Source organism: Antechinus flavipes, chromosome 2 (genome assembly GCF_016432865.1).
Source record: "Antechinus flavipes isolate AdamAnt ecotype Samford, QLD, Australia chromosome 2, AdamAnt_v2, whole genome shotgun sequence".
NCBI classification, from domain to species: Eukaryota; Metazoa; Chordata; class Mammalia; order Dasyuromorphia; family Dasyuridae; genus Antechinus; species Antechinus flavipes.
Genome location: NC_067399.1, coordinates 347,312,253 through 347,328,123, shown reverse-complemented (window position 1 = coordinate 347,328,123; position 15,871 = coordinate 347,312,253). Strand labels below are relative to the sequence as shown.

The 15,871-nt window shown below is 36.7% G+C and overlaps 1 protein-coding gene across 7 annotated transcripts in view; it reads right to left on the bottom strand.

Moving 5' to 3' along the window:
* The window catches only part of PACS2 (phosphofurin acidic cluster sorting protein 2), a 424,977-nt gene that overhangs the window by 17,529 nt on the left and 391,577 nt on the right, over nt 1-15,871 (bottom strand). For all 7 annotated transcript variants that reach the window (XM_051977991.1, XM_051977987.1, XM_051977988.1 and 4 more), the window contains one exon: nt 15,486-15,621. In XM_051977991.1, the coding sequence (XP_051833951.1) occupies nt 15,486-15,621 (136 nt within the window). The remainder of the gene's footprint in view (nt 1-15,485; nt 15,622-15,871) is intronic.

Here is a 15,871-nt window from a genome sequence, read left to right as displayed (position 1 = left end):
CTGAAAATTTGAGAGACCTTGAGCTGCCTGGAAGCAGCCTTATCCAATATGTGGGTTATATTTTGCTCTGCAGCCCCATCAGGGAGGAGTTCCTAACAGCAGCCACAAAGACCCTAAATTTCCTAGCCTAGAGAGGCTACAGGGTGTCTTCCTACCAACTGCCCACATAGCCTGCCAGTCTGTCAAATATTTGGGCCACAATCTCACCCCCACCTCTCACTCTCTGAGGAGAGGAAATAAGCTATATTAAGCTTCCCAGACCTTGCCTCAAAGAAGCAGCTGCATATCTTTTTAGGCATGGCTGGCTTCTGCAGGATCTGGATTCCCAATTTTGGGGTTATTGCCAAACCCCTCTATGATTCTATTCAAGGTTCTAATAACCTTCCTCTTGAATGGGGACCTGATCAGGCCAAGGCTTTAAAAACCCTGAAAGCCAAACTGACCTCTGCCCCTGCCCTGGCCTTCCCTGACTTACAGAAACCTTTCACTCTGTATGTAGATGAGAGGCGGGGACAGGCATTAGGAGTCCTTACTCAGCCTCTAGGACCTGATTCCAGACCTGTGGCTTTTTTCTCAAAGAAGCTGGATTCAGTTTCCTTAGGATGACCTTCCTGTCTCAGAACAGTGCTTGCCACAGCCCTGTTAACTGAGGAAGCCTCCAAACTGACCTTGGATCAGCCATTAGAGATTTTAATCCTCCACAGAGTCCAAAGTATTCTAGAAGCCAAAGGGCACCAGTGGCTCTAGAGTGGGAGGCTTACTAGGTACCAATTCCTTCTGCTAGATATCCCTGACATGACTCTCCTACTCAATCACACTTTAAATCCTGCCACTCTTCTCCTTGATGTCTCTTAATCAGAAGAGATTGTCCACAATTGCGAGGAAGTTATGATTCTGTCTACTCCAGCAGATCTGACTTAAGGGACACCCCCCTTGAGAACCCAGATGGGGAGTAGTTCACAGATAGATATAGCTTTCTTGAGAATGGGGAGAGAAAAGCAGGTTATTCAGTGATGTCTCTTCATAACACCCTTGAGGCTAAGCCATTATCTCCTGGGACTTCTACTCAGAAAGCTGAGCTCATAGTCCTAACCCAGTTTAAAACTGGGGAAGGGGATGAGAGTCAACATCTACACTGACTCCAAATATGCTTTCCACATTTTACATGTTCATAGAGCTATTTGGAAAGAAAGAGGCTTGTTGACAGCGGAAAAACTCTTCCATTAAACATGCGGGAGAAATTCTGCATCTATTGCAAGCTGTCCATGAACCTAGAGAGGTCTCGGTCATATTCTGTAAAGAGCACCAGAAGAGAGATTTACTTCAAGCTAAAGGGAACAGGCTGGTAGATTCAGCTGCTAAAGCTGCTGCCCTTTCACCATTGACTATGGCACCTTTGATTACCCAGCTGCCTGAGTCTTTTGTTCCTTCCTATAGCCCACAGGAAAAGGCTCTTGCAGAGGAAAGGGGGTTCACCCTTTCTCCCTCTGGTTGGTTTCAAATGCCCTCAGACCACCTCTTAATCCCAAAGGTAAGTCAGTGGAAACTAATCTCTGGTCTCCATCAGGTGTGCACCTGGGGAGAAATGCTCTCCATTCCCTGGTGAGATGCATTTCACTGGCCACAAGCTGGAAGAAACCATCAGACAGGTCTGCCGGGTCTACCCAATTTGTGCTCAGGTGAATCCCGAGGGAGCTGTTAACCCCCCACCTCTCCTGAAGACAGTTCAGAGGAGAGGCACGTACCCTGGTGAGGATTGGCAACTAGACTTCAAGCATATGTCCCCTTGTAGAGGTTTCAAGTTGCTTCTGGTGTTTGTTGACACATTCACTAAGTAGAAGCTTTTCCTTCCAGGACTGAGAAGGCTAAAGGAATATCTAAGTGCTTGCTGAAAGAGATCATACTGCATTTTGGCTTGCCCAGCACTTTACGGAGCAATAACGGGCCTATCTTCATTTCTCAGGTAACCCAAGGGGTAGCCAAAGCACTTAACATTTCTTATCATCTCCACTCTGCCTGGTGTCCTCAAGCCTCTAGGAAGGTGGAGAAAATGAATCACACATTTAAGAGACTCCTTACTAAACTATGTCTAGAGACTTGAGAGGACTGGATAAAGAATCTACCATTGGGACTACCCAAAGTCAGAATTGCCCCCGGGGAGATAATTAAACTGAGCACCTTTGAACTCCTTTATTTGGCCCCTGCATTTTCAGATTGCTTGTGAGATTTGTTTCTTCTAAACTTCCAGCTGCAAACTTCCAACTTCTCCTGCAACCTGGGGATCATGAGACAACTGATGAGCAAACTCAACATCCACTGGATGCTGCAGCTGCTGTTTTCAGATCTTGTTTCTCTCCTTCAAGCACAACTCCCTATTAGGGGAAGCTCTACGACCATTTTCAGCAGGAAGTAGTTATAGAAGACCTGAGACCTTCTACCCTTTTCCCAAAAGAATTTGTTCTTACTGCTTGAGGGGAGAGATGATGAGAGTAAAACTGTGCTTGATCTGAGTCAGCCCTGTAAAATTATGTAAAATCACCAACAAAATGTCTCCTTTGATCTATAAACCCAAATGGTCTTGCATCCTCTGGAGCAAGATAAGCTTTCTTGGAGGAAGTCACAACCCCTGGCAAGATTTCCCTTCCAATGGAGACTTCTCTTAGACTCGTGCATAAAATGGGTCTTCAGAAAATGACTCTTTGCTGATCACTTCTCTCTTGAGAATGATATGCCCTCTAAGAGAATCCCTTTTGGTGTTTCTTTAACAATACATACATACATATACATACACACACACACACACACACATACACACACACACACACACATATATATATATTTTTACTACCATAGCCTTGGGTTTAGCGAAATTTCTTTGCTGGAACTTGAGCCTTGGACAGCTGAACTTCACCTATTCCTGCCTAACCTCTTCTTTGGTACCCTCAGCCCTCATCAGTTACATATTTCCCAAATACTACTATTAATAGTATATTAGCCACCTTATTTTAAAATTGTAGATGCAATTATATAGAAGTAGTATTTGGGAAGTTAAATTCAGAAAGATTCTGATGTGGTTTGAATGGTCTCAATTCCTGGTGATCAAGAGGTTAGTAGCAATAAGAGAGTTGTTAAGAATCCCCTTAAAATTGGCTGCAGGTTTAGAGTGAAAAAATTCACTCATTCCTGAATTATCAGTTGCAAAATGAAAGTTTATTATTAGATAGAAATCTGTTTCTAGTGGGAAATGGAGTTTTGGCACTGAGAATACTTTCTCAATGGGCAGAATGGTCCTGGCAAATTGCTTAGTCCATCTGCAAAGACCTTGGTTGAGGGAGGCTGTTATATTGGGTATCCTAGTGGGAGCTGGGACAGTCAGACCAGGTAGGGGCTGGGACAGCCAAGGTTCCCGGGTTTAGATTCTTATCAGTTTTCCTATTGGAATTAACAACATTTCAAAGGTGTGCTTTTTGACCAGGATTTCTAATTGAATCTGGCATTCTGGAAAGACAACTTGTTTGGGGAGGATATGCCTTCCCCAGGAGGGGCTGAGAATCTGAAAGGGATCACAGATCAAAAGGAAATATAGTTTCTTAAAGAGACCACAACTTAGTAAAGGAAACTGTTCCCTCCTGCTTCAGTCCTATACGGACTAAACTATTTATAACAATACTTTCTGTAGTATCACATCATAGGTGCTCATCAAGCATGGAATATTTAAACAAATTATGGTACAGAAATGTTATGGAATATTAATGGTTTATTATTATGCCTTAATAAACAATGAATATAAAGAATACAAAGAATCATGAGAAGACCTAATTGATCTGATATTGGGTGAAATATGCAAAACCTGGAAAAACCATATATATGACAATAATGAAAAGAAAGAAAATCAAATAAGAATTGAAAAAAAATGCATTTCCTCCATTATGGAAGTAGATTGTAGATTTGTAACATTGCATATACTATCAAATTTGGTTGTTGAGTTGAGTAAGTTTTTTAGTTGGTTTTGTTTAATTGCTTCTTTTTCCTTCTTTCTTTTTTATTCTTAGGAAATATTCTTTATTTATTCTTTATGTCTTTCTGAGAATGGAAATGCGAAGGATATATTTGAAAATTAAAATACTGTAAAAATGAAAGCTATTAACATTTTTTAACATGCAGAAAAAATGCAACATTTCTTTTACAAATTGTGGCACAGAATTTCAAGTATTCTGTGATCTATTGCTTATATAAAACACGGACTCACTAAATTGCTGATTCTTGCAAAAAGCTGGCAAATGCTCCAATGAAGATCAAATTCAGATTAAAAATCTGGAGACATTAAACTTAAAGCAAAAATGCTCATTCAACTAACACTTGTGTGAAGTTTTTTTTAACACAATTTCTCCTCTAAGTCCCCCAATGAATTTGCCAGAGGGGATCCACACAATGTGCCAGGAGTTGTATTCAATTTCTCTAGGTGGTATAAAGAAACACCCATATTGTTTATTGATTACCTTCACTCCTATTATGTGACTATGTTATCTTTTTTTTTAATTGTTCATACATTTCTTTGATGCTATCCTTTGCTGTAGTTTTCCTTCATAATTCCTTACTTGTGGGCAAGGCAAGACAAGGCAAGAAATACTTATAAAATGCTTACAAATGCAGGCAAAACAACAAGTTCTAGAACGTGTGTGCGTGTGTGTGTGTGTGTGTGTGTGTGTGTGTATGTATGTAAGAGAAAGAGAGTACAGAGTGGGGGGGGAAGTGGAGGGATCTAGAAAGGACCAAGTGTTGAAGTTTTATAAAGATTGGCCCACTTGGGTCCCCTTTCAATTGAGGCTCTAGGGACATTTCTGGAGAGCATGATGTTAAAGTTAAAAAAGTCAGAAGGCATATCTGTATTTGTTATCTTGTTGCTACTCATACCTCTGTACTTCTCCATTACCTTCTGGATTATGTTTATATTTCTAATTCTTCAGAGGCTATAGCATTCCATGACTCATACCAACATACTATAATTTTCTTTTAAAAATCTTTTATGAACTTGATCAACAAACTAATCAAGTAAATTTAAAAGCTATTTATATTCAAGTAGTTAAACAAATAATAACAGATAAAAATCTGTTAACAATTTATGTTACTTCCTTTATGTTCTCTCAAAAAATGTTGGGGGTCCATTTATCTTAATATATTCATGTACTATTTTGTTGGTTTTTTCATAAAATCAACTCTTAGTTTTATTTATTAATTCAATAGTTTTTTTTTTAACTTTCAATTTTATTAATTTCTCCTTTTCATTTTATAATTTCAAGTTTAGTATTTGATTGGGGGTTTTTAATTTGCTCTTTTTCTAGCTTTTTAAGTCTTAAGCCCAATTCATTGATCTTCTCTTTCTGTATTTTATTCAAGTAAGCCTCAAAGATATAAAATTTCCCCTTCTTACCGCTTGGTTTGCATCCCACAAATTTTGGTATGTTGTCTCATTGTTGTCATTCTCTTGGGTTAAATTACTGTGTCGATTCACCCAATCATTTTTTAGGATGAGATTACTTAGTTTCTAATTATTTTTTGGTCTATTTATCCCTAGCTTTTTGTTGAATGTAGTTTTTGTGAGGGTATCCTTTAATTTTGAGGTCTTTATGTCCTAATATGTGGTCAATTTTTGTAGAGGTTCCATGAACTACCAAAAAGAAAGTGTACTCCTTTCTGTCTCCATTCAGTTTTCTCCAAAGATCTATCATACCTAACTTATTAAATATTCTATTTACCTCTTTAACTTCTTATTTGTTTTGTGGTTTGATTTATCTAATTCTGAGAATGCAAAGTTGAGATCTCTCACTATTTTAATTTGGCTGTCTATTTCTTCTTGCAACTCTCTTAACTTCTCCTTTAGAAATTTAGATGCTATACTACTTGATGCAAATATATTTAGTATTGATATTGCTTCATTGTCTACACTACCTTTTAGCAAAATATAGTTTCCTTCTTTATCTCTTTTAATTAGATCAATTTTTTGCTTTTACTTGATTTGAGATAAAGATGGCTACCCCTGCTTTTTTGACTTCACCTGAAACCTAATAGATTCTGTTCCAGCCTTTTATCTTTACTCTGTATATATCATCCTGCTTTAAATGTGTTTCCTTGTAAACAACATATTGTAGGATTCTGGCTTTTGATCCACTCTGCTATCTGCCTCCGCTTTATGGGAGGGTTCATCCCATTCATATTTATGGTTAAAACTAATAATTCTGTATTTCCTGCCATCTTATTATCCCCAGATTATGCTTTTCTTTTTCTTTCCCCCCTCACCCTCCTCCCTAGTATTAAACTTATGGGCCCCACTTGTCTCACATAGCTCTCCCTCTTTAGAATCCCTCCCACCCCCTTTGAGTCCCTTCCCCTTTCTTATACCTTTCCCTTATTACTTTTTTCCTTTTCCCTTTTCCTCTCCCACTTTTTAATGACGTGAGAGAAGTTTCTCTGTAAACCAAATATGTCTAATATTTTCTCTTTGTGTCAAATCTGATGAATGTAAGATTCACACAATGTTCCTCCCCCTTCCTTAATTCCCTCAGATATGATGGGGTGGATAGAATTTCCCTCTTTTTATCTCCCCTTTTCCCTTTTTCTGATATTATCCTCTTTCCACTTCTAATTCTCTTTTTTGGGGAGTATTATAACAGTAAATAAAATTATACACACGCTTTTTATGTATGCCCATAACAGAAATACAATTGTCAAGAGTTCTTTTTATCTTTTATGCTTCTCTTGAGTCCTATATTTGGAGATCAAATTTTTTGTTTAGCTCTGGTTTTTTCATTAGGAATAAAATGGAATTGACCTGTTTCATTGAATGTCCAACTTCTTCCCTGGAAGAAAATGCTCAGCTTAGCTGGATAGTTTATTCTTGGCTGCATTCCAAATTCTTTTGCTTTCAGAATATCAGATTCCAGAACTTTTAATATGGAAGCAGCTAGATCCTGAGTGATCCTTATTGTAGCTCCTCGGGATTTGAATTTTTTTTTAATAGCTGCTTGTAATATTTTTTCTTTAATCTGATAGTTGTGAAATCTAGCTACAATATTCCTTGGAGTTTTTATTTTTGGGTCTCTTTCAGAAGGTGTTTGACGAATTCTTTCAAAAGCTATTTTACCTTTTGATTCTATTACATCTGGGCAGTTCTCTTTGATGATTTCCTGTAAAATATTGTCTAGACTCTTTTTTTTGTCATAATTTTCAAGACGTCCAATAATCCTCAGATTATCTCTCCTAGATCTATTTTCCAGGTCTGTTGTTTATTTATTATTTTTAAATTTATGTTTTATCATTATTATTTATTTATTTATGCATGTATTTATTAATGTTTTTAATTTTATTAATTTATTAATGTTATATTTAACATTTTTTCTATTTTTTCCATTTTTTTGGTTTTGCTTGATTGATTCTTCATGTTTCAAAGAAGCATTCATTTCTTTTGTTCAGTTCTGATTTTCAATGTTATTTTTTTCATTAGCTTTTTAAAAACTTTTTGTACATGTCCAATTGAGTTTTTAAATGAGTTGTTTTGCTTTATGGAATTTTTTTCCATTTCGCTATTTTTTTTTTTTAACTGAGTTATTTTCTTTTTCCAATTCACATATCCTACTTTCCTGGGAGTTCTTTATCTTTTCCAATTCACATTTCAGGAAGTTGTTTTCTTTTTCCACTTTACCAAATTTTTCTTTTAATGAGTTATATGCCTTTTCCATACTCTCTTGCAAAGCTTCTCTTTCCTTTCCCCATTTTTCTTCTAGCTCTCTTTTAAGATCGTTTATAATTTCTTCTAAAAGAGCCTTGTGTGAAGGGGACCAGCCTATATTTCCCTTTGGCGTTTTGTCTGGAGACTGCTATTAATCTCCTCAGGGTTGGAAACCTGTTCTCTTTCTGTATAGAAGCTATCTATAGTTAAAGCTCCCTTTGCTTTTTTACTCATTTTTTAAAAAGCTCTTGAGGTCTGCCTTCAGGGCAAGAAGGCTACCAGCTTCCTCTACAGAACAGGGATATATGGACAGTAGCTGTCCTGTGAATGGACTGCAAAGAGCAGAGGAGCTGCAGAGTGCAAATGCCCTGGGCAGGGCCCCATGGTGGAAGTGCCACTGCCTTGGGGGGAGTCCCGCTGTGCAGAAGTGTGACTGCTCCAGGGAAACACCTCCTTCTCCTTCCCCTCCCCCCCCCCCCCCCCCCGCTCCCCTCTCTGCCCTCCCCAAGTGTGATTGTCCTGGGCAAAGGCCCTGTGCTGTGGAATGCAGCTGTGCAGCTGTGCGGTGATCCGTGCTGAGTCACTTCTGGTGTTGGGTGGGTGTGACTAGGTCCTGTTAAACTCTGAGGTTTTGGGGTACACTCTATCTTTGACATTTGTGTAACTTCTCTGATGATTTACTGCTTTGCAATCAACCTGTGGTAGAGTCTTCCCTACAAATTCTCCATCTTTGGAGACTGCATCCAGCCTTTGTCTGCTCAGCATGGGCTAGCCTCTGTATTCTGCCTCCCTACCTGTGTTGGCCTCCTGTTGCCCTATCAAGACAAACCTTTTCTGGTGATCTGCCAGATTATCTTCCGCTGGTAATTTGTTGTACTTCCAATATTTGTGGATTCTATCAGTCAAGCACTATTTCAGAGGCTGAATTTGGTAATCAGTAGTGAGGGTAGAAGGGGAGCTTAGAATGAAGTGTGTGTCCTTTCTGCCATCTTGGCCAATATATTCATGAACTGAGGCAGCATTGTGTACTGCATAACAAGCTGGTCTTGGAGTTGGGAAAAATCTATTCACGCTAGCTAATTCCTGGCCTTGTGATCCTAAGCAAAGTCATTTAACCCCTTTGTGCCTCAGGCAACTCTCTAAGACTACATTATAAAACAACTATGGATTTGGTCTGGTGGACAGTTTCTTTCTGGGAAAGTAAAATTACAAAATAAAAATGAAAAAATTTGCATATTTTTCTTTTAAAATCAGTTTAATCTGCCCTTTTCTCATTTTTTTCACTCTGCATTATTTCATATTATTCCTTCCATATTTACATATGTTCCTTTATACTGGTCAATCTTAACAGCATTATACTTGAAAATGATGTAGATCGTTAATTCACTTAATCTTTGGATTTCCTTAAAATTTTTCCTTAAAATAAAAGGGTTGATGATGTGATAATGATAATGAGAATGATGATAGCCAGCATTCTGACTCCTCTCTTCTAAACAACCAGATAAAACAAGAAAGGGTGAGTCACTGTAAAGGGCCAAACACTTTAAAGTTCTTTAGTCAATTTGAATGAAATTGATACCATAATTCTAGGGGCCAAGAAAAACAAAAATTGAAAAACCAAACACAAACTGGCCAAATCCTAAAAACAAATTAGCAATACAAGAAGAGGTGACTTTGGAAGGAGCTTTCTGCATTTGAAGATCTGCTGTTATATCTTTTGAAAAAAGTGCCACAATCTAAGTGGGGAAAGAGGGACCCCAAAAGTTTGGGTTAAACCCATCACCTAGTCAAGAAACAAATTTTATTGAAAGTAATAGTAATGCCATTACAAAACAGACTAAATTGTAAGGAATTCAGTAAAGAAACAGAAGCAAGGAGAGATATTTATCCAGCTTCTACCATAGATATGCTAATTCTATGGCTCAAGGATAAGGCTAGGGAGTCTATCACTAGCATATTAATTCTATGGCCCAAGGGTAGAGCCAGGGAGTAGTCTCCAAGTTGAGGGATAGTCTCCAAAATTTTATTATCACTTACCAGATCATTGAATTGAGAAGTAATCTATTAAGAATCAGGTTGGGCGTGAGAGTTCCTAGGGCAGACTCCCAAACCAAAAGACCCAGGATTTCCTGACTCACTGCCAGAATAGATGCCCTGCCTAAAATCAGGGGACCAAAAAATCATATTACATCATAAGGGAGGGTTCATTTCTTTTCTTATCTCCTACCATGGCAATGGCATCTTGTAGGAGAAAAAACGTGACTATGACACACAATAATACTGTGGTATTGTCTAATAGGAGAATTCAAGAACATGAGCTGCTGAAATATCCTTCTTTTCATTTTTCTAATGAAGAGGAAGTTCAAGGAAAATGAACTTGGTGCCTAGAGTTGTATCCTGCTGCTTGGTAGATGTGTAAGGCTCAAAGCCTCTGAGGAAGCAGACATGGTGAGAGTACCTGGAAATCCTAAGATAATCACTCTGATTCCCTCTGAGTCTAACACCGCTCTAGTCTATGGTGGGAGAACAATGTATTGTGTAGATGACAGGACCAATGAAAACTTGGAAGAATAAAATGGCTTGCTTAGCAAAAAACCTATATGGCACATTATGAGAAGATATTAGGTTTTCTGCAGGGTCAGTTTCATTTGTATTGTTCTCACATAGGGCTCCTCATACACAATCTCTGTACATGCTAATGTTCCCAGCTGATGTGAATGTGGGAGAGTATACTTAATATTTATGAGGGGGAAACTTTTTTTTAAACTAATGCTTCTTCAGGAATTGTGTTTGCTCTTTGATGTTGTTCCCTTTGGCTAAAAGGTAAAAACACAGATGGAACTGCATGATATACAATTTTATAAACATAGTCTCAAAGGGTATCTTGAACCTAGATTGTCCTCTTCTTAGGTATCTAAGCTACAAGTACAAATTGAGTGTAAGTACATCCTTTCTACAAGAAGTTTTGTCATCTTAATACACAAAAATATATTCAGTCATTCCCTGATTGCAAGACACTTCAGTAGTTTCCATTCTTTTTGGCAATAATAACAAATGCTGACATGAATATCTTTGAACATATAACCATTCTTTTTAGAATGTTCTCTTTCTAGAATACATTCTTTTTAGAACGATAATTTCTCAATAATGAAATTGTTGGGTTAAGGAGTAACTTTTGAAAAATATGAATGACAGTACTCTAAGAAGAGATTTTGCCAGTTTGATTCAGCAGATCTGCCAGCACTGCATTAATTTAATCAATTTTGCAATTTTGATAAGTGATATATTAATAGGCAATATAATTGTATTTGATAATTGATGAGATTAAATGTTTTCAAGTAATGTACAATTTTTGTTTCTTTTTTTAAAAACAATCTTTTCATATCCTTTGATACTTTATCCATTAGGAGTAGGGTTTGTTGTAGAATTTTCTTTTTATTATTTCCTCATATTTTTTAAAATCTTTTTTTCTTCCGGAGGCAATTGAGGTTAAATGACTTGCCCAGGAAGTAGGCACACAGCTAGGAAGTGTTAGGTATCTAAGAACAGATTTGAACTCATTCAGGGCTGAGGCTCTATCCACTGCGCCACCTAGCTGCCCCATTTTTTCATATTTTTAAAAGTTAGGTTTTTATGTAGCATGCTTATCATAAATATTTTTCCAGTATGCTATTTTTATCTTGAAAATCTTTTTCTTTCGTACAACCATTTTCAGTTTTTGTGTAACACATTTACTTTGTAATTAATCATTTCTTCTATTTGTTTAAAAGATAGAAATTTAGTTTTCATCTATCACTGAGGAAAACATTCTTGGGATATTTCATTAGCGCCACTGGATCAGATTATCATCCACTATATGAACAGATTAATACTCGAATCTGTATATACAACACTTATCTCTGTCCTGAACACCAATGAAGGATCACCAAGTGCTTCCTGGGTATTTCCTCCTGAAGGTATATATGTCTCTCAAACTCAATATATACAAAATAGAACTAATTATCTTCCCCTTTTAGTCCACTCCTATTCAAACTTTCCAGTTTTGGATGAAAACAGTCATCTTACTAATTACCTCAGTACATATAAACCATATCTTATTTCTCCATACCCAATAAAGTGCCAAGTTTTGTGAAATTTACCTTCATAACATATCTTAGAGCTGTCTCCCTTTCTCTCCACTCATGGCCTACATTAATTCAGGCCCTCATTGTCTTTCACCTGGACTACTACAACAGCTTTCTCACTGGTCTTTCTGTTTTAAAATGAGATTGTAAAACAAAACAAAAAACTTGCTTAACACGGGGCCTGGTACATAAAAGGAACTTAGTAAATAGCTATTCCCTTTTTTTAATGTGTTCTAACCCATCTTCCATAAACTTTCAAAATAAACTTTGTAAAGGAGAGATGTGACCATGTCAAATCTTGGTCAAAAAGCCTTCAGTGGTTTCCTACTGCAAATAGCATAAAATAACAGTTCCAAAACTTTTTGGTCTTATGATTCCTTTATACTTTTAAAAAATTATTAATGACCCAAAGAACATTTGTTTATATGGCTTATACCGATAGTTACCATATTAAAAATTAAAACTTTGAAAAATGTTTAAAAATATAACAATAATAAACCCATTACAAGTTAACATAATATTTTTCATGAAAAGTAACTTTCAGAACAAAAAAAACCGGTGAGAAAAGCAAGGCCCTGTTTTACATGTTTTTACAAAATTCTTTTTTGGGCACATCTCAAATGTCTGGCAGATGGATTCTCATTTCTGCTTCTACATTCAATCTGATACAATATATTGTGTTGGTGAAGTGGAAAAGCACCCCAAATGGGACTGTGAGAAACATAATCTTGAATCTTTGTAGTTAGAAATTTATCACTAGTTCTTCACTCCCTAATGCAGATGGGTATTTTTACACCCCAGGTGTAAACCTAAAAAAACCTAAGACCATGACAACTTGATAAACTTAAAGAAATACTGCTTATTGCTGTCTGGGAATGACTTCATTAGAATGATAACTTTTTGCCTCCTGTTTAAAATAGAAATTCCTTTATTATGACAAATGTATCAAGAAACATTTTGATGTCTTTCTTCTTTCTATAAATATATGTCCCTGAGGCCACTCATCACTCACCCCTCCCGTCTTGGTGTTGGGAGATCAGTCTTGGCCAGTAATAAAGCCTCTTAAAACTTCATTATTTTGGCTGCCCTGTTTTTCTCTTGCCTAGGTACTTCACTGGAATCAGCCAGAGAAGATATGTAGTTAGGAAAGGAAGGCATATTTTAAAAGGCAAATGACAGCTAAATATTATTTGAAAAGTTTTAACCTCATGGACTCCCTAAAAAGGTCTCATGGACCATACTTTGAGAACTTTTAGCATAACATATTAAATTTTTAACCTGATATTTAAGATACACCACCATCTAGCTCAGACCTATTTCCTACCCTTATTACACATTACTGTACTTTAAGAACCCTAATATTCCAAAATGGAAAACTGTTTTCATCTTAGACAAATTGTATGGGTATTAGTGAGTTTAAGGATTCTATGAAAGGTGTTATGGGCCAGAACTCTGAACTTGAAACAAAGGATTCTTACAAGGTACTAAGTCAGTGGAATTGATAAGAGACAATAATTTAGCATGGTTCAGTATGATTGGTTTAATACTACAAGGAGATGTTATGGGCCAGAACTTGAAACAAGATACTAAGTGGAATTGAGAAGATAATGGTTAAATCTAGTTTAGCACTGATTTAATCCTACAACAAATGATGATTTCCTAGTGATATAATGATTGGTGTGTACTTAGTGTACATCATATAAGCAAGAAGCTCTCAGGGCCAGAAAGGACAAGCACACTAAAAGCTCTTGAAGTCTCAGCCAGGATTCAGTCAGGGAGATTCAGAAGCCAGAGAAGGCAGGTGGGAACGCAAGCTCTTGGAACCAAGGCCAGATTGAAAGACTCTCCAGAAAGCTGCCAGCCCCAGGAAGGAAATAATAAAGGATCTGGATTATAAGAAGCTAACCAGGCTACGGCAAACAAAACACAATACAAAGAACATCTCGACTCCTGTGAAAAGGTAGCTGGTGCAACTGTATGTAGACATGCTTTATAAACTATTAACTAACTTTATAAGCAAAAGGCTCCATTTATTTTAAATAAAATTGAGTTCTAAAAAGTATACTCATAATTTTTAACAAACTTTTTGGCTTTTATGCAATACAGTATCACAAAAGTATTCAAGCTGTATTCTAATAGAGGGCTCTGGAAATACTTAATATCCTTCAAAGAGACTCAAAAGATATTATGATCTAGAGTGGAAGGTCCCTTAAAGATGACTTACTCATTACCTTAATCATTACCTAGCATTACCTTTGAAGATGAAGAAAATGACTGGCAGAAAAATTAAATTAAATGATTTCTCCAAAGATGTAGAAATAAATAGCAGTTAGTATTTAAACCTAGATATTATAAAACAAATCACTCAATTGCTCAGAGCTCAAAAAAAAAAAAAAAAAAGCAAATGTGTGCTGGATTTGGAGTAGTCCATCTGACTTAGAGCAGTCATATTTGAAGCGATTTACAAACCTTAAAGTATGTTACAGTATTACCACTTATTACCACCACATATAAAGTTATTTGCAAACCTTAAAGCATTATATGTCATTATTAAGCTCTCTGGTTCCCAATTATAATGTTCTTCTAAAAATGTAATATTCTCTGTTGAGCTTTTCTTGGGGTCTCTGGAGGCAACCTTCGTTTCAGTTCAGTAATCACTACAAGTGAAGCCAAGTGTTAAAGTCCAAATCCTTTATTGTCTCTTTTCAAGTCTGTCAAAGTATGTTGACACTGTGTTTGATATGCTGGCTATTAGACTAAAGTCTCAAGGTTAATAAGCATTACTTTTCTAGTTTGTGCTGGCAAATCTTACCACCCTATGATAGAATATCCTTAACATTGGTACTTTCAAAGAAAAAAAGGATGACATTTCCTTAATGCAGAAGAAGTCATTAACCAGAACACTATGTCTCAATGCCATATAATAACTTTATGGATTTACCTTCATATTTAGTGTGAATATGCATGTGCACAGTTTTGTTTGTGTTTCATCACTGGATTGAATCTGTGCTAGATTTTTGATTCCCAGGGTAAGGACTATGTTTTCCTCAGTCTCAAATTAGCCCAAATACTTGAGAACTTGAAAATTAGATATATGATCCGGACAGAGCTAATGAAGGAATACATCATTGCTCTGAGGAGATAGAACAGCAAAGACTGTTTTCACCCTTCTGATACAGATTTCATTAGAACTTTCCAGTCTATAACCTTACTGAAGTATCCTCCTTAATTAAACCAAGAACAAAAACCCAATTCTTACTTTAGTTTTCAGTGGCTCAGTGTTTCTTAAAATGCATTTAAGAGTTGATCTTAATTATTGTTCTAGTTTTGTAAGAACCCTATGCATTGCAAATTATTTCAAATGGTAAAAGAAAATTAATTTTAAATCAAGCAAAATACAAAGAAAAGTATAAACTATCTGGAAGTTTTTTATGTGTGAGAATTATGATGAACCAAACCACATATCAATAGAATATTTACAATCTCCTCTGAGAGGCCCTGATTTTGTGGGAGTATGCACCAGGCCTTAGGAAAGAAAGTTAGTGAAAGAGGTGGCTATCAATGTTACTCATGTATCAAAGTCTCCTTTTTTCTCTAATATGATACATTTCTTTTGAGGGGAAAATAAAATTTACCTGGGAGAAGAAAAGCCGCTTGTCACAGATGGAGAAGAAGGAGGAGTAGGTGATGCTTCCTTTCCAGCAGGAGACATTGAAGGTGGGGTAGAGGAAAGAATACTGGAACTAGAGGGAGCTGCATCATCTGAATCACCTTTAAAAGAGAAGGAATTAACACAATCAGCCAGATAGTTGCCTGTTATCGTCTTGGAATTATCCGTCCATGCAAGGCAAGACAAGACATGAACTCCTCACCTAGAAAAGATAAATTTAAAGATCAAATAAGCATTGACCTTTACCTCTCGGAAAGGGAAATGGAGGTGTATGTTCTATGGTGAGAGTAGTGAGATGTAATAGAGGATTTTGGTTCTGACACCTAGTTTAGCTATTAATTTTAGGGATAC